Source organism: Juglans regia, chromosome 3, assembly GCF_001411555.2.
Source record: "Juglans regia cultivar Chandler chromosome 3, Walnut 2.0, whole genome shotgun sequence".
Taxonomy (NCBI): Eukaryota; Viridiplantae; Streptophyta; class Magnoliopsida; order Fagales; family Juglandaceae; genus Juglans; species Juglans regia.
Genome location: NC_049903.1, coordinates 10,703,055 through 10,722,753, shown reverse-complemented (window position 1 = coordinate 10,722,753; position 19,699 = coordinate 10,703,055). Strand labels below are relative to the sequence as shown.

Below are 19,699 nucleotides of genomic sequence, written 5' to 3'. Positions count from 1 at the left end.
TTACTATTCACTCATTAAATTTATTTTTTATACACTTTTAATCTAAATATATTTTTTTATTCACGTTTAATCTCTAACCATCTTGTAATAATAATGTAAGAATTAAATTAAATTATTAATTAACATATGATTAGTATAATTATAAAATATAAAAATAAAAATAAAATTATTTTTATTTAAAAATAATATTATATTATTATTTTAATAAATTCAATATGAAGATATAGCTATATAGATTTTAAATTTATAAAAATTATATACTTTTTGTCAAATTTTCAATACCAAAACGTCTATCCGAGCCATAATAGCTGGACATCTGGAGCCACCTTCCTTTATTAAAACTGTAAGCAAATTGTTAGATTAAAAATTTTATTCATTTTTGTAAGCATCCTAATTCGGTGAAGGGGCAGTCCATTCCTTAAAACCCAGACATCGACAACGAACACTCTGCGCGTTTATTTCAATTCTCTAACAGTAACTACTCTTGTTCAGATCAAAATCAAGCAAAGCTTTTTCCAAAGCCCTAATTCGGTAAACACAACCAACAGCTAACCCGTAAATATACATCTAATACGCGGAGGTAGGAAATTCCCTCAATGGAGGACTCGGAGGGGGTTCTCAGCTTTGACTTCGAGGGCGGCCTCGACGCCGGTCCAAATGCCAACGCCGCCGTCGCCTCGGGGCCCCACGTCGTCCAATCTGATTCCGCCGTCGGAGCCGCGGCTGCCAACGCGGCCTCCGCGGGCCCCGGGACTGCGGCCTTCGTAGCTGACTCCGCCGCCGCGGGGGGCAACCTCGCCTCGGGGAGGCGGAGCTTCCGTCAGACGGTGTGCCGACACTGGCTCCGAAGCCTCTGTATGAAAGGCGACGCCTGCGGCTTCCTCCACCAGTACGACAAGTCGCGGATGCCCGTCTGCCGCTTCTTCCGTCTCTACGGCGAGTGCCGCGAGCAGGACTGCGTGTACAAGCACACCAATGAAGATATCAAGGAGTGTAACATGTATGTGATGCATCTTTTATTCATACTGCATTTACTAGGTTGTTTTTGTTTGGAGGGTGATAATACTTTTGGTATATTTTTTCGTGGTGAAAAATGAACTTGGGTTTTATCAATAATGGGATTAACTAAGGACGGGTGTGTTGATTAATTTTAAGTGGAAGGAGTATGTGATTCAAAGAAGAGTTATGCTACACGTAAGCTTCACACTCTGCACACTATTTAAAAAATATGTGATTTTATTCTTTTATCTTCATACTTCATATTTCATATTTCATGAAACATGAGGGTAAAAGAATAAATTCACATACTTTTAAGTGGTGTGCAGGAGTGTGAGACTTATGTATATAATTTTTCTTCAAAGAATGGGGTTTTGATTTGGGTAGGTATGAAATTCGTTATCTGAAGGGGAAGTTGCAACATTTAATTTGCACGAGGATCCGGAGGATTTATATTGTTCGTTTTGTTTGAATGTTTTTGAATACTTATTTGAAGATTTACCGATAAAAAAAAAAATCTTATTTCAAGATTTATGGTAGGTACGTCGTGGTATAGATTTGAATAATAAATATTTTAAATGATGGCCCTGCACCGAAAAAAGTTGGAAATTGTTGCTGTGCAAGAATGACTTTACAATGTAATTATTTTATTTGTTCTTTTTTGGGGGGTTAATTTTGTATTTAGTGTGAGGCAAAGTGTTGGTTTTTTTATTATTATCGGTAAAGCATTGGTAAAATAATAAGAGCATGGAAGGTGTATGTACTTAATTTGGAAATTTTCTAACTGCAGGTACAGGTTGGGCTTTTGTCCAAATGGTCCTGACTGTCGTTACAGGCATGCAAAACTGCCTGGACCTCCACCTCCTGTAGAAGAGGTCCTTCAGAAGATTCAGCATTTAAATTCTTACAACTACAACTCTTCTAACAGATTTTTCCAACAAAGGAATGGTAATTTCCCTCAACAAGCAGAAAAGTCTCAGTTTCCACACGGTCCCAACACTGCCAATCAAGGCGTGGTTAAACCTTCAACAAATGAGTCTTCTAATGTCCAGCAGCAGCAACAGTCCAAGCAGCAGGTCAGCCAGAATCAGACACCAAATATTCCAAATGGCCTGCTCAATCAAACGAACAGAACTGCTATACCTTTGCCTCAAGGAATATCTAGGTGTGTTCAGAGTCCTGAGGTCTTTAATTAGGTTATGGAAATCAGTTTTTGTATAATTATACGGGCATTGTTGAAGAGCCCATTATTCAACCAGTAATTGCCAAAAAGAACTCTTTCCATGTTTAGAAGCTCTAGTTAGTGTCCCTTGATCACTCTTCGGTTGGCTTATAGTTTGATACACATTTTATGTTGTACTTTTCTCATTTTGACTATTAGATGTATGGATTTACTTCTCATCTTATGTAGTGTACTTTTATCAATAAAAAATTATATATTTATGGGAAGATAAAAGGAAAGTGAACACCATTTGATTTGTGGATTTGCTTAATATCTTATTGCAGTGTGCTGTATTATTATAATTTTTGTTTGCTTGGGACATCTAAAAGGAAAGCAAACAAATGGGGTATATCCTTGATAAGTTCCAATGAATTTTTTTAGGACTTGGAATAAAGTCTCTCTCTTATAGGATGTCCTTTTTGAATATTTCTTTTCTCGTTTTGTTCAAGGAAAAGTGATATAAAGTTATCAAAAGTTTTGGGAAAAAGGTTTAGGACAAATTCTAGATTCAGTCTTAATTGCAAATGTAGTTTTGGATGAATGACTCAAATCTAGAGAACCTAGAACCTAGGTTACTTTGCAAATTAGACATGGAGAAAGCCTATGATCATGTCAATTGGTAATTCTTACTTTGTTACTTGCAAGATGTGGCTTTGAGGAGAGATGGTATAATTGGTTAGAGTTTTGGGTCTCTACAGTTCGCTTCTCTATCTTGGTGAATAGTTCACCGGTGGGTTTCTTTGATTCCTCTCATGGTTTGAGCGGGGACTCGCTCTCTCCACTATTGTTTATATTCGTGATGGAAGCTCTTAACAAGATGATTGTGGGCCTTGTGGAAGGTGGTTTTCTCTATGGTTTCCCGGTGGGGAATGGTGATTATGGCTCTTTCTCACTTGATTACTTATAAAACAAAAAAATATTACTCGCTTTTTGCGGACGATGCTCTCATCTTTGGTGGAGCAAATCTCGGGCATATCCAATCTTTGAGGGCTCTACTTCTTTGTTTTGAAGTTGTCTTGGGGTGGAGAGTTAATCTCTCAAAGTTTGAATTAGTTCCGGTGGGGGCTGCCCCCAAGCGGGGTATCTTCTCTACCCCTGAAATATCTTGGCTTACCACTGGGTCATCCTTTAAATCAGAGAGGATTTGGAATGTTGTGGTTGAAAAGGTGGAGCGCAAATTGGCTTCTTGAAAGAGGCTATATTTGTCTAAAGGCGGTAGGCTCACTTTGATTAAAAGTACTCTTTCTAACCTACCCACCTATTTTCTGTTTTTGTTCCTGCTCCCCATAAAGGTTGCCAACTTTATTGAGAAGTTACAACATGACTTCTTGTGGAGTGGGTTGGGGGAAGAGTTCAAATTTCATTGGTAAATTGGTCAATTGTTTGTACTCCAATTTTTGGGGGTGGATTGGGGATTCGTAAATTGATGTAGTTCAACCTAGCTCTGTTGGGTAAATGGTAGTGGCGGTACCAACACGAAAGGGGGGCTCTATGGAAGTCCGTTATAGATTCAAAGTTTGGGGAGGATGGTGCTCAAATGAGGTACGCGGTCCATATGGGGTAAACCCCCCTTTTGTAGATCTTGAGCGGGTTTGGTGAAGTTTAGGGAATTGGCATCATAAGTGGCGGTGGCATAGGGAGATCGTTTGGAGACATGCACATATTGTGGTGGGTGACGGTTCTTGTGTCAGATTTTGTTACGACAAATGGTCTGGTGAACAAAGCCTCCAAGACACCTTCCCTGCCATTTTTGAACTTGTACGAGCGAAGGATGTAGCAATTGACCTCTTAGTCTTTTCTAGTGGCTCCCCTCAATGGAATGTAGATTTCATTAGGGTAGCCCAAGATTGAGAGTTGGAGGCTATCACAGAGTTCTATACGGCGCTGTATTCCATAAGCATGACCGAGGGTACCATAATAAGATGAACTGAAGTCCCTCTAAGAAAGGTAGATTCGCGGTCAGATTATTTCACCAAGTTTTAATGATCCCTGAAATGACCACATTCCCACGGAAGAGTATATTTCAGATGAAAGCTCCTTCAAAAGCAGTTTTTTTATGTTTGGAAAAGATCCTTGGATAAGATTCTTACCACAAATAATTTGAGGAATCGTCAGGTAATTGTGTTGGACTGGTGTTGCATGTGTAAAAAAAATGGGGAATCAGTTGATCATCTGCTTTTACATTGCGAGGTGGTCAGGAACATGTGGGATGATTTTTTTTGTAGGAATTGGATTATCATGGGTCATGCCTCTTAGGCTGGTGGATTTCCTAGCAAGCTGGAGAGGCCTCCGAGGTAATCCATAAGTGAAAACAATATGGAGAATGGTTCCTATATGCATGTGGTGGTGCATTTGGCGGGAGATAAATGATAAAAGCTTTGAGGACCGCGAGAGAACAATTGATTAGCTTAAAGTTTTCTTTCATAAAACATTGTTCTCATGGGCATGGACCATTGTTTTTAATGGGCTAAATGTATATGATTTTCTACTTTCAGTTGTAAACCCTAGTTAGGTACTTCTCATGTACACTTTCTGCGTACTTGGGCTTTGTCTCCTTTTATGAATAAAACTTCTTGATTGCCTATCAAAAAAAAGTTTTGGTGTGGAGATCGGGCTTTTAACACAGTGCAGCCCTCTATAGTATTGCAGTGAACAGGGAAGCTTCTGTGGCAGATGTGTGGGGATCCCCTCACAGCCCTCCTCAATGGAACGTCCTCTTCAACCGGGATTTTCATGATTGGGAATTGCCCTCTGTTTCGGATTTCTTTAGCTTGATATATGCACGGGAAATACTACGGCACAGGGGGATAAGCTGCAGTGGAGGATTAATGGTAGCAAGAAATGTACAGTCAGGGCATATTACAAAATATTGATATCACAAGCTCATGCACATTTCCCTTGGAAGTCTATCTGAAGGTCCCGGGTGCCTTCTAAAGTGTCATTCTTTGTATGGACAGCTGCTCTTGGGAAGATATTGACCACGGACAATTATGAGAAAGAGGGGTTGCATTGTGATGAATTGGTGTTATTTATGCAAAAAAGGGATGGAGAATTAGTGGACCACTTACTTTTACATTGTGAGGTGACAAAGATGCTGTGGGATGAGATATTTAGAAGAGTTGACGTTGCATGGGCGATGCCTTTGAGGGTGTTGGATTTATTGGCTTGTTGGAGGAAGATTCAGGGCTATCCTCAAGTGGCAGTAGTGTGGAAATGATTCCGTTGTGCATCATGTAGTGTATTTGGTCAGAAAGAAACGAGCAATGTTTTGAAGATAGGGAGGGCACAATGGCGGAACTACAAAATTTTTTCTTACACACTTTAATGCTTTGGCTTTCATCTATTGTGCTAAATGGAAATAATGTGCATGACTTCTTCTCTTTATTCTCTTGATCTTAGAATGTATTTAGGTATTCTTTTGTATACTTCCTATGTACACAAGCTATGCCTATTTCATTCGTATTAATATAATTACTCTTATTAAAAAAAAAAAAAATAGGAAACAAATATATTTCCTTTATTTTTTTTACATTCGGTAAAGTTTTTTGAAGTGAAATTGGTTGGTTTTAAGGTACCTAAAGTTATACTTAAGTAGCATTTATGGTTTATACCTTGAATATTCATCTGAGTGATACTCATGGAAAATGCCTCAACCTCTTATTGCTACTTTTATGCCTCAATTTTGTGGTTGACCCCTTTGAGTGGCTTAATTGTGTTTCCTTGTGGTTAAATGTCTGTTGAATTCAAGTAGTGCAACATCATAAATGGTTTGGCCACAACTTAGTGTTTGTAGAATACCTTGGATTGAGTAGAGTATGGTGAATAGGATTCTACATTGCTTGGTAATGAGAAGTTCTTACGGTTTTTGATGCTTTAAAGGGTCTTCAATTGTAATCTTGACTAATGCTTTTTAGTTATAAGCCTGCATGAGGCTTGGGTTTTTCTTGGGTGGTTACAAATGTTAGAGCAAATTTTGACTGGAAGTGCGGGATTTGAGCCATGCAACATACAACAAAATGACTTAAAGAGGACACTGGGGATTTAAGGGGGTATTGTAACACCTTGGATTGCATATATGATGTTGGTGACTGAGATCCCACATTACTTGACAGGGCAAAATTTTTGTGGTTGATTGATTCTATGGGGCTCCAATTGTAAGCTTGACTACTTCTTTTGGAGCATAAGCCAAGCTGCAGTGGAACTTTCCTTGAGCCATTATGGTTTGATATTGGTATTATTATTGAAGTTCAGTTTGAACTTTCCTCGAGAATTATTTTTTGATGAGTAAAAATTTAGAAAACACAATTGACGCTAAGGGAGAAGGGCAGAACCAATTGTATTTCCTCGAGAAATATAGTTGTGATAGACTGGTGTTTCATGTTTAAGAGGAGTGGGGAGTCCGTTGATCATCTTGTACTCCACTGTGAGATTGCAACTGAGGAGCGACTTCTTCAGTCAGGTTGGAATGGCTTGGGTCATGTCTAGAAGATTTGTGGAGCTTTTTTGTGCTTGGAGAAGGCTAGATGGCAGTCCACAAATTGCTGCAGAGTGGAAGATGGTCCCTATATGCCTTATTTTGGTGTATATGGAGTGAAAGAATTGAGAGAATCTTCTAGGATGGCCAATGGACGACAAAGGAACTCAATAATTTGTTTTACCCATAATATTCTCATACAGACTGCATCTATAAACTTTAATGATTTAGTTTACATGATTTTCTAGAATTTTTTTCTTCTACTAGTTAGGTATCTCTTATATTTTACTTGTGTACTTGGGTTGCGCCTTCACAGTTATTAATAAAGATAAAAAAACAGGTTGCACCAACGTTAATTGATTAATAAAGTTCATCTTACATTTCGGAAAATATACAAAACATAGAAGGGCATTAACCTGCATGCACATAGGTGTTTGTGTTCACGTGTGCATGTTATGAAGAGTGAATAACAGTTTAATTTGGATGAGGATTGGAGCCTAACTGATTTTGCTTGTTCCTAGAAGGAGCTTCTCTTGTGTCCCCACATTGTCAAACATTTGCTCATTCCAAACGTCCAAATCGGCTTTCAGAATGTTGAGTTTTCGATCTAGGACATAACTTCGGGAATCTTGAATGCAATAAAAAGTTCACCACATTTTCACCTTCTCCATGAAGCCCTCATATTTCAGCCATGCATCCCCAAACTTAAAAGTATTTTGTTCCATTTTAGGAGAATGGGAAAGTGGTCCAAAGTCCTAGAAGTCTCTGCTGGGCTACTCTTAGGAAACATCGCTTCTCGATCAAAAACCTTTAAGTTGTGAGCTATTACTATTAGATTTCTGTTTATGGACAATAATCGCTTAAAGGGGTAAGCATGAGACTTCATATTGGGTATTGTAGAATTTGAAGAAAGTCAGACCTTTTGTGGGCAAATTCTGTGAGGGCCTTGATGTAGGGTTAATGTCCATGTTTACTGCCATTGATGCTAGCCACTACCTGACAAAGAGGAACCACCAATTAGGCCTAAAGAGGATAGTGGACTGAAAAGGTTGACCTCTATTAATTATGACCCAAAAGTTAGTTCCAGTCATAGCAAAATGAAAGTGAGTTGGGTATTTGCTTCCCCATTATGTCGAGGCTACTATCTTGGAATGTTTGGGGGCTTGAATGAGGAAGACAAATGCCTCTGTGCAGAATCTGTTTAGAGAATGGAAGATTGATGTCATTTGCCGCTAAGAAACTAACTTATGATATGTGACCAGCAATGGACTAGCTATATCACAGTGGAGTAAGAAATGATTTACAAACTCTCCATTCCTAAGTTCATACAGCACCATTTTATCATAATCCCTCTTTCTTAATTTTTTTAAAGTAAATATCTTCTCAAGTGCAACTCTCCAAACGAAGAAAGCCACTCTCAAGGTAGCCTTGCTCTGCCAAATGGTCTTTCATGGAAAGGAATGCTGGCATGGGGGACTAATACATTATAGAAAGATTAACTTTAAACACCCCTCTTTGCACTGCAATGCATATTCTCTTCACCACACTGTCTCCACCTGAACAAATACAACCGAGAAAAGTGATCCTACTTTGTTTGATGTGGTGCATATGGAGGGAAAGAAATTACCGAAAAATTTTGTAGATAGTGGGAGGACCATGAAAGAACTCAGGGCCCACCTATTTCTCTTTAATTTCAATTTTCAGGATTTTTATTTCTTATGGAGTGGGATGGGGGATGAATTCAAGTTTCACCTGGTAAGCTGGGACAAGGTATGCAGACCAATTCCGTCAGGTGGGTTGGGGATAAAGAACTTGAGAACGTTTAATCGGGCACTTCTTGAGAAATGGCTTTGGAAATAAAATAGGGAACTGGAAGCTCTCTGGAAATTAGTGGTAGATTGCAAGCATGGCAGTTTATGGGGGGTTGGTGTACTACAGAGTGGAATGGATCCTATGGTGTGGGGGTTTGTAAGCAAATAAGACAAGGGTGGGGGGTTCTTACTTGCCATACTAAATTTATGGTGGGGGGAGGGTACTCGTATAAAATTTTGGAGGAACATTTGTTGTGGCGAGGAGGCTCTAAAGGATTCTTTCCCATCCGTTTTTCGTGTGCCATGTGACCAAGAAGTTTCGGTGGCAGACCTCATGGTTCGTTCAGGGGACCAAGTTCAATAGAATGTCACCTTTAGTAGAGCAGCCCAAGATTGGAAAATAGACAGTTTTGAGGCCTTTTTCAGCCTAGTGTATTCTATGAAGCTGAACGGATTAGGGGACGATAAACTATGGTGGACTCCTGCAGGTAAGGGTATTTTCTCGGTTCTCTCCTTTTATAAGTCTCTTACACTTATACCAAATACTCAATTCTCATGGAAAAGATTGTGGAGGAATAAGGCGCCTCCTAAAGCACTCTTCTTCTCTTGGACAGTGGCCTTGGGTAAGATTTTTGACTACTGATAATCTGCGAAAGTGCTGGGTAATTATCTCAGATTGGTGTTGTATGTGCAAGAAAATTGGAGAGATAGTGGATATCTCTTGCTACATTGTGAGGCAGTGAGAGCCGTGTGGAGCGAAGTGTTCAGTCGAATAGGGTTGAACTGGGTGATGCCTACCACAGTGGTTGAGTTATTGGCCAGTTGGGTGATGCCGGGTGGTACTCCACAAATCAAAGTTGTGTGGAAGATGGTCCCTACCTGCATTATGTGGTACATATGGCAAATGCGTAACAAGCGGACATTCGAAGCCAAGAAGCGGGAACTAGAGGAGCTTCAAGCTTTATTTTTTCGCACCTATTTCTTTGGGCTATAGCTATAGATTTTAATGGCCTAAATGTACATGATTTTCTTTCTTCTATAGCCACCTAGATAGGTCTTATCTCATGTATACCTTCTTGTGTACTTGGACTATGCCTATCCTTATTAATACTAGCATTTACTTATCAAAAAACATTTTCAGGATTTTCTTGATCTTCTTCTTTCTTGGCATAGGTGTATATGATCTATGCTCCCCGTGTACTTTGATGATGCCTTTCCTTCTTTTTCTTGATTATAAATATATTTGTTATAAAACAAACTCCCAATCGGTTAGTTTGAGACTTTTATTGTATTTTTTGGCCTTTATTCTTGGTATTTTATGTTTTGGTCAAGAGCTTCGGTGATTGAACTTGGTGGGGTTGGAATGACTAAGCCTACTATTTTAGCTAATTGTATAGACTGAATAGATTCCTCTCTATTGTGGACCATGGAGGATGTGGGAATAACTAAAGTTTTTGGCAAGAGATATCCAAGGATGGTTATTTGATCACCTTATGTGATCCTTAATGGGGGAGAGTTGATTAAAACATCAATAACATAATCTGGTAGAAATGTATGAAGCAGGTAGTTAGTCTTTCTGCTGTTTAACTTATGTATTTATATCAAGTTGACTAGTGCATATCATTAGACAAGAATTGTTGTGTGATACGAGAAAGATAATTAGCTGTTTTTTCCTTGAGCATTATTGATATGAAGGTATTGAAATGGGTTGGCATCAAGTGTAGAAAGAAGAAAATTTTAATTAGTAAATCGCATAGAACATTGTGCAGCAATGGTGGCCTTTCATATTGCAGCAATATGGAAGATGATCCCAATATGCTTATGGTGGTGCATTCTTCGAAGATCGAGAGCAATCAATGGAAGAGCTTAGGAAATTGTTTTTCAATTCTTTACTTCATTGGTCGGTTGTGATTGATTTCAATGGAATGAGTTTCTATGAATTCTTGTATCACTAAACTGGCATGCTCAGGCAATGCTCTTGTATATGTGCTGTATACTTGGGCTTTTGCTTATTCTTATGATCAATAAAATTTTGTTTACCGATAAAAATAAAAATAAAAAAATAGCATGCCATTGGCCTTTGAAGCTGACTGATATCTCTATAGAGCGAAGAGGAAGAAAAGTCATCAATTCCAACTTTGTTGAAGTGCTGAGATGCCAAATTTATTTGTACATGGACAATTATGCACCTTGGTGGTCCTATATTTGCATGTGCCTTTGGGAGAAATATGGCATCCTATGGATGATGTTAGCTTTTTAACTTAATGAGAAATGTTTTCAGAGATCTTCTAGCTGGTTAGAAATTGATGCCATCCCTCTAATTTATCAAGGAAGTACAAAAAAAAAAAACCCTGCAAGATATGTAAAACTTAAGAGTTAGAAAGTGCTTTTGAAATGAAAGTTCAGTGACTCAGTCAATCCAATTGGGCGAGTAGTATGGTGGGGGCCTTCTGGGAAGTTCTCATCCTACGTGAAATCACAACTTGTACTAAAAGTTTAAGTTGATGGGAAAATGTAGATTTAATTATTTATATTCTGTCTTAGTACTCCCCATCACGTGTGGGCTAGACTATCCATCAATAAGTGGGTCCAACACGTGAAATATTTAACTAATTGGATGAAGTGTAGAATTAGGGTTCGAACTCTGGATCTTTACTCTGATATCATATGAAATCACCACTTTTTCCAAAAGTTTAAGTTGATGGGAAAATATAAATTTAATTATTTATATTTTGTCTTGACAATATCCATTTGGGTGGGGGGGGGGGGGGGTTCATTGTGCACTTAGATGTCAGGGTTTCTTGGCTGCATTATGGTTGTTTGAAGGAGATGAGCAAGATGACCCGAATGTTAACAAATTTGGGGTTACTAATTTCATGTTCTGTATGAAAGGCCATACACTGGCATCACTAGTTAGAGTTTGGTGTGTGCCTTGCTAGATATTGGTTTGGATAAATACCTTCATTTGAGATGGTGGATAGTTGGCGAGCAATCGGAGCATTGTGTAGGCTGCAGGTTGGTACCAATTAAGAAGTAGTTGGAAACAGCACTCTTCTGGCTGTCGGATGATCTGTGATTTGGTTATTCTATTTCTATCAATTATATAAAAAAAATGTCATAACTTCAGGGGTTTTTGGCCATTACCTTTTCTTACCAAAACTACTTATACAAGGATGATAGAAAATGAGTAATTTAATTCCACGTCTCTTGAAGAATGCAATCCTAACGGACGTTTGGAGAAAAGAATTCCTTCTCCTGTCAAGTGGTTTTGGATGACAGTAAAATGTGGTTCTAGATGGCTTTTACATGCATTTTATAGAAACTAGTGGCTCATTGTTTTGCATTCTTGGTTACAAGTCATGGAGGTTGTATATATTAAGTAATCATCATCAAATTCCAGCCAATGGACTTTAGCTTAAACAGCACCTCAGCCACCTGTAAAAGATCTGTAGGGTCAACTTGCGAGTTCAAGACCCACCTGGTCCATATGTAACTTACCGATAAAAAAGAAAACAGTTTGGACATTACAGTAAATATGAAATTACAGAATCGCTAGCCACTTCCATGCTATGTTGCAAAGTTCCAGTTTATGCTGCACTTCCATGTTGACTAAAGTTTTAAGTTCACCTGTAATTTGATGGACCGTCTAGCTAGAATTAGTAAAGTATATACCATCTGTGGTTAGTGTACTTCTTTATTCTACTTGACTATATGCCATCTGGATATTGTGATGAGCCTATATGCATGCCAATTTTTATTGTTTTGAGTATAATGATGTAGACATGTAGATTGAATGCTGGGTCATTCCTTAATGCCATTCACAGCCCATATGGTAACTGTTAATTATCGATTGAACTCTTAGCTTGATGAATGTACATTCTTTACTTTCCAGTTAAAGCACCTTGTTCTGTTTATTAAGGTTTGATTTTATGAATTTGGAGTAACTCATTTCCAAACATGGAACGTCAGGTATTTTATTGTTAAAAGTTGCAACCGTGAAAATTTGGAATTATCTGTACAACAAGGAGTATGGGCAACTCAAAGGAGCAATGAAGCTAAACTGAATGAAGCTTTTGACTCTGCTGAAAATGTGATTTTGATTTTTTCTGTCAACCGGACTCGGCATTTCCAGGTAGATTTTTATTCAATATTCTACTATCTACTAATGCTATTTATTCTCTGCTCTTGATCTGTGTTTCTCAATGAGTTTTTTTCATTGGCACCGGGTGTCCGAGAACAAAGTCTCGACTAATGCCAGGTGCATTGGCCCTTGGCAAGGAGTTTCCCACAAGTGCAACTCGGGTAATTCAAGGGGAAGTTCCCCCAGTCTGAATTGCATGTTTTTGTATATTTGAAGTAAACACAAAGATGTCTATGCTTTGTCAGGGTTGTGCAAAGATGACATCAAGAATTGGTGGATCTGTTGGTGGGGGCAATTGGAAATATGCACATGGAACTGCACATTATGGGCGGAATTTTTCAGTGAAATGGTTAAAGGTACACCTTTTTCTCTTAATGGATAGTATATTTTTGTCAGGATGTTCTGCAGTATTTATCTTGGTTCCAAAAATTCTTATGATGCAATTTACTACCAAATCTATGACCCTGACAAGGCTATTATTCAACCTACTAAATGACCAAATCCTTCCTTTTTGTGTTTCCCCTTTCAAATAATTGAGTTCCTAAAATTTGGTAGGGTCATGTAAGAGGAGATTGTTTCATTTATCTTTCTTTCTTGAGATTCATGTTACAGATCGTGCTCTTGTTTTGAGAAATTTAAACATGGTTTACAAGGCATTCCATGGTTTACATGGTTTTTTACATATAAAAAAAAATAAGAAATGTAAACATGGTTTATGTGGGGTTAGGTATGCATTCCATTTATTGGAGTTGTTTTTTCTCAAGCTTTAAAGGGAGGAAAAGTTTTCATGGAATGCCTGAACTTCCTTCTTTTGGCATTTGTTTGAAACTCTTTTTGAAACCAGTATCATCGTGTGGAGACCAGGCAATGCTAACAGAACAGAACACCAGAGAAGTTTTGTACGTAAACAATAAATTTTTTTCATGGTTAATTGCAATTTTTTATATGCAGTTATGTGAATTGTCCTTCCACAACACTCGCCATCTGCGGAATCCGTTCAATGAGAACTTACCAGTCAAGGTATCATTTGGGCTTCATAAAAAAATGCTGCTTGTATTGAGATTTCTTTTCTGTGTTTTCTGTTGCTGCTGCTGTTTATTTGTTGTTCATCTTCTTCCTCTGTTCGTCCTTGGGCTTGGCTCTGCCCAGACATGCATATTTGACGTGTGTGCACACGCGCACACACACGCACACGCCTGCACACAAATTCTCTCTCTCTCTCTCTCTCACACACACACACACACACCACACCCACACCTAGCTTCGGTTACTGCTTACTTAGCTTTTGCAATCCCCAAAGTAGCAACGACACAAAAATTTAGAAGTTTGCTAAGTTGAAGATGGGAATTGCTTTGAATATACCAATAGAAAGTGAATTAAAATATGCTGCTTTTCTGTCTTTTCTTTCTTGAGAAGGTTTGAGGTAACCCATGCTAAAGAGGTTTTTTGTAATAATTCATGAGAGGCCTGCTGGTCACATTTGCTCAATCGAGCAAACATAATTTTCCTTTATTTCGTTGTAAAAAAGGGGAAAAAAAAACTGAAGTGGGTCTTAAGAGTCAATAATTTGTACTTACTTTTAGTGTTAGAGACTTAACAATCGAGATTTAAGCATACAAAAGAGGCACCCTTCCATCATGAATACTAACTTTATTTGTTGAAACCAATTTAGGTTCTGTCACGTTGTTGGTAGGTTACTATCACACGAAGGGGAATTGGAGAATTCGTAGAAATTCTTAATGATATGATAATATGTAATTACAACTTACAACTTGGACTTGATTTAGGACCAATACAAAATGCACAAGGGCCTTCAAGTTCTCATGCTATTGGCAATTAAAACATAAATATTTCAAATTAAATGCATATAGCATTGGTGCGCTCTCTGGAAGATGGATTAAATACTACTTTGCAAATAAATATTGTAAGCTAACCTTGTAACTCTGTGTTTGTACCCATCTTGTCTTCCGTTTTACCACTTTCTTTTGCTTGCTACCATTTCAATTCCCAGTATGTATATTTGGCTTGTGAGATACCGTAGCTTGTGGCCATCTCACCGTATGAGCCCCAATTGACGTCATTTTATGCACTTATTGTTGCAGATAAGTAGAGACTGTCAGGAGCTAGAGCCTTCTGTTGGTGAGCAGTTAGCTTCCTTGCTTTATCTTGAACCGGATAGTGAACTTATGGTAGGTTTTCTTTTGATTCATTATGTGGTGCAATATAGTAATTAGTACAACATGTTTAGGTAAAAGAAGAAAAGAAAAAAAATGAACAATAGTGAGTAAATAACCTGAAACATAAATAAATATATATATATGTGTATGTTAGCTTGAGGGAGGGATTGTTTTAAGTAGACTTCCACAAGTGAGTGGATATTGTGGCTTTTAACTCCTACACTGCCCTCTCGCAGTCCTCAAAAGTTTGGACGTTGCATTCTTGCCAAATACATCACATTAAGCACAAGGCATCATCCTCCAAACTTTTAAATCTTTATGACTTTCAAATGGATTCTGTCATCATGCCGACAAATCCACCACCAGCTGGGCATAACTGACTCAATACCAAAGTAATGCATACTTACCCACAAGTCCCTCACCAACTCATAATGTAGCAGAAGATGAGCTATGCTTTCTCCATTCTGCTCACACATATGATACCAATCCACTACTGTGATACGTCTCTTTCTCAATTGTTAATATCTTTACTAAGGCTACCATCTCAACAAAACAACATACCCTTGAAGGCGCCTTGTTCTGCCAAACATACTTCCAAGGAAATGAAGAGGCAATTGGAGGGATGAGCACATTAAAAAAAGGGTTAACTCAAATATCATCTTTTAGACAGGATCCAACATATTTTTATCATTACCGTCTCTTCTCCACTAAAGGAATACAACTTGTTCAAGACCGAAGAGAAACTTGATCTCCCAATCATGGGCTGTTCTGATAAAAGTAACATTCAATAGGCACATATAATAAGAAATCTGTAAGTGTTTTGCAACCGAAACCTCCTTACATTAGGATATACGAAATAACTTTGGGAAGATTGTCTTGAAGGGCTGGTCCCTGCACCAGAAATCTGACCAAAATTGGTTTAAGTTAGTATTTTTGTTGACAGCTTAGTTAGCAAAATTTGTCAAGGTTTGATGGAGCAATATTAGAATCTTTGCACTAGCAAGATGACAAATTGAGTTTTGCTATGTAGCATGAAAATGCAGAATGATGGATTGCATTGCAGACGGAGTAAGGTGCTATTAAACTCTACTCTGTCCTTCACCCACCCATTGTGGCCGGGGGTGAACTTCTATGGGATCTAGACAGGAATGCTTGCTGGTGGAAGATGGATTATGCATAGACAAACTTTTGTGTTAGAATGGTTCGTTTGTATTCCTATACTTGCCTTGTAACCTGAGGAAAGGAATAGCATGCTGACAGGACAGCTAGCAATGTTTTGGAAACTCAGGAAGTGTGCCAAAGCGGTGATTAGGATGCTGAGAATATTAACGTCAGATTTTGTTTCCATAAATCTATGGTTATTTTGTTGCCATATCATGTGTGAATAAATTATGAAGTATATTTTGTCGTTATTTTCTCCTTTTACCTTCAAGTACTTGATATTATAAAACATCTCCCATCAGATCATGGTCTTTCTTTGATGTTGTCCAATGAGGCATATTTGGAAGATTTATTTGTTCGGAGCAAGGCAATCAGTTCAGTGACAATTCAAAAACCTAATATTTGGCAGAATTAGTTATTGCATAGCAAGATATTGTCAGTGCCATCAATCTGTTTTCCAAGGTAGCCAGTGAGTGGCATTTATTGTGAGGAAATCAGTGGAGACAGTACAAGAATTGCATTATGCTACAATATGCCCTCTGTTGTATGGTTTTTTTTTTTTTTTGAAGAAAGAGGACCCCTCTATTCATTTTAAATGGTCAGAACTAAATGAATCTGACTGTTGTATTTCTTCCTTGGGTACAGGAAATTTCACTTGCAGCTGAATCAAAACGAGAGGAGGAGAAAGCAAAGGGAGTCGATCCAGACAACAGAGGAGAGAATCCAGATATTGTCCCATTCGAGGACAATGAAGAGGAGGAAGAGGAAGAAAGCGAAGAAGAGGAGGAGAGCTTCAGCCAGATTCCTGGGGCAGCAATGCAGGGTAGAGGGAGGGGCAGGGGAATCATGTGGCCCCCTCACATGCCGCTAGCACGTGGAGCCAGACCTATGCCTGGGACACAGGGTTTTCCCCCTGTTATAATGGGTGCTGATGGGTTATCTTATGGACCTATTACACCTGATGGGTTTCCAATGCCTGATCTTTTTGGGGTTGGCCCCCGTCCTTTTGCACCGTATGGTCCAAGATTTTCCGGTGATTTTACCGGTCCCAACTCTGGCATGATGTTCCGTGCGCGACCTTCTCAACCTTTCCCAGCGGGTGGATTTGGGATGATGATGGGGCCAGGGCGTGCCCCCTTTATGGGAGTGATGGGGGTTGCAGGTGCACATCCAACTCGGCCTGGCCGGCCAGTTGGCATGCCTCAAATGTTTCCACCACCCCCACCACCATCCTCTCAAAATATCAACCGGGTTATGAAGAGAGATCAGAGGGTGAATGATCGGAATGACAGGTATAATGCAGCTTCAGAGCAAGGCAAGGGTCAAGAGATGCCTAGTCCTGGTGTTGGACCAGATGATGAGACACGGTTTCAGCATGGATTCAAGGCTCACCATGAAGATCATTATGGTGGCGGTAATAACTTTAAAAATGATGAGAGCGAAAGTGAGGATGAGGCACCTAGGCGGTCAAGGCATGGGGAGGGGAGGAAGAAGCGGCGAGGCTCAGAAGGAGATACTACCACAGGCTCCGATCACTTACAGATGCCATGAGCTGAGTGGCAAAGTAAGTGAAACTACTAACAGGGGAAGCCATCTTCCCTAGGCTAACCTTCTTTCTTGGAAACATAATTGAGTATAATTCTTTTTGGATACTTCTGTCGTATTTGAGAAATCTGGGGTGGTGAATTGTTTTGTTTTCTGAAAGTATTCAAAGTATCTAAATGCGTTGCAACTTAATGTTGAGTTTAATGTAATGAGTCAGGGAAAATGTGATGAATAGATAATGGGACTTATGCTGATATAGACTAACGTACTTGTAAATAGATATGTACAATATAGTATTCAGTATGATACCCAGTTGATCTAGAAATTTTGGTCAGTTACACAACATGTGTTTGTTCTCTACAAGTTCTAGGATGTCATCCGTGTAATTATCATCTTAATGTAAAACTTGACCACATGAAGGATGTCATGTTGGTTAGAGATAGAGTGCAAGTTTGACGCAATGTGTTTTCTTGTCCATTGGATAGTGAAGATGGAAAATAAAATTATTGGTACTCTGGTAGAACTATTTTGTAGCATTCCATCTCTTAATGTAGCCTGTTCGGAGTATATAAAAGAAGGTGGTAGAAAGGAAATGGAGTTAAAGAGACGGTATTAATCGGTGGGTAAAATATTCGACCTACAACATCGACCCATTACATTTTCGTGAGTAGACTCAACTCACGAAAATTGTAGAGGTGTAAACTAGCCGAGATTTAGTGAATAGTACGTAATCAAGCACTATTATTTAATTTTTTATTCAAACACGAGTCAAGTTCGAGTTTATCACTAAATTAGATTTTATGTTCACGAATAACTAATTTAATTTTCGATAAGTTTGAACTTGTTTACGAGCTATTTATTTTTGACCAAATAGTTTATTTATATTATATCTTATAAGTTATAACTTTATATGCAAATTTTGTCAACTTGTATTTATTTTTAAATATCTTTATATAGTTTATGTATACATGTGTCAAGGATCATATGCATAGGAATTCAAATAACATGTATCATGTTAGGAATATGATGTCTTATCTTTTTAAATATTTAAGATACTATCATTTTAAAATTAAAAAATGCTATAAAATTATAAATACGAAGTTATTTGAGTTTATACAAACTTATTGAGTTCAGTCAAGTTTTACAAGTGTCTTATTATTTAATAATTTAATCCTAGTTTTGTGTTCAAGAATTGCTAGATGAGTACTCTATTTACAGCTCTAAATATAATTTTCAATCCACCTCATCTCATCTCTCTAATAAACTGTCATTTAATTATTTGAACTTAAAATAACAGTTTCTAACATTTAAACATTCATATCCAATACAAAATAACCCTTCAATTTTCTCTTTAAATCTTTTTTTTTTTTTAAAAAAGACAACATATGTAATTTTATTAACCCCACTATGGTGAATGAATGTTGTGATTACGAATAATGTTACTCATCATCCCAATTCTCATCATCCTCTCATCATCTCATGATGTGGCATTAGATGATAGGTTCAAACCTATCATCTAATGCCACATCATGGGATGGTGAGAGGATAATGAAAAAAATGATGATAAAAAGATTTACTCATATTTGTATACCTAGGTTTAGATCTCTTAGAGTTAAACGAGGGTCTATAGTAGAAAAGAGATATATGCATAAAATGAACTCTAATATTTATAAGCTGCCGAGCAAATTTCTTGGGCGACATTAAACGTTCAATAAATGCTATGGTACCCATTTCATATATTTTTCTCCCACCCTAGAGTTGTGCCAAGAAGATCTACCAACCTATTATACCATGAACATTCACTAGAAAGTAAAAACACCCTCAACGAATCCGCAATTCAAGTACTTTCTGTCCGATACATTGACAAAAGGCCCCTAGCCTCTCGTGATATTGATTTGATAATTCAAGAATTCTATATTCACCCCTCTTGTTCAATCTTTAGCCAACTTTGAACACACGAAAAGTCAAGGAAGGGAACTGTGAAGTAGGTTTTGGATGATGGGGGATTTTATATGAAGACGTTGTTACCGATCTTCAAACATGTGACAAAATGAGGATCACTGAGATCTCACGATTGCTGAAGAAGATAATGGGAAGTTTCTCCTTGCCTTTAGAGTCAGGATTGATGTGTGAAATCGAAGTGGAGGCTTTATTTTTCATTTTATAAGTTTC

General features: G+C 38.1%; 1 protein-coding gene across 1 annotated transcript; it reads left to right on the top strand.

Annotated features, from left to right (window-relative positions):
• The first annotated feature begins 396 nt into the window (after positions 1 to 396).
• LOC108996575 (30-kDa cleavage and polyadenylation specificity factor 30-like) lies at positions 397 to 17,781 on the top strand. The gene is made up of 7 exons (XM_018972547.2): positions 397 to 1,000; positions 1,787 to 2,161; positions 12,473 to 12,635; positions 12,890 to 13,000; positions 13,596 to 13,664; positions 14,747 to 14,833; positions 16,628 to 17,781. Exons 1-7 carry the CDS (start codon positions 597 to 599, stop codon positions 17,531 to 17,533), a joined length of 2,115 nt encoding a protein of 704 aa, XP_018828092.1. The 5' UTR covers positions 397 to 596; the 3' UTR covers positions 17,534 to 17,781.
• The last annotated feature ends 1,918 nt before the right edge of the window (positions 17,782 to 19,699 follow it).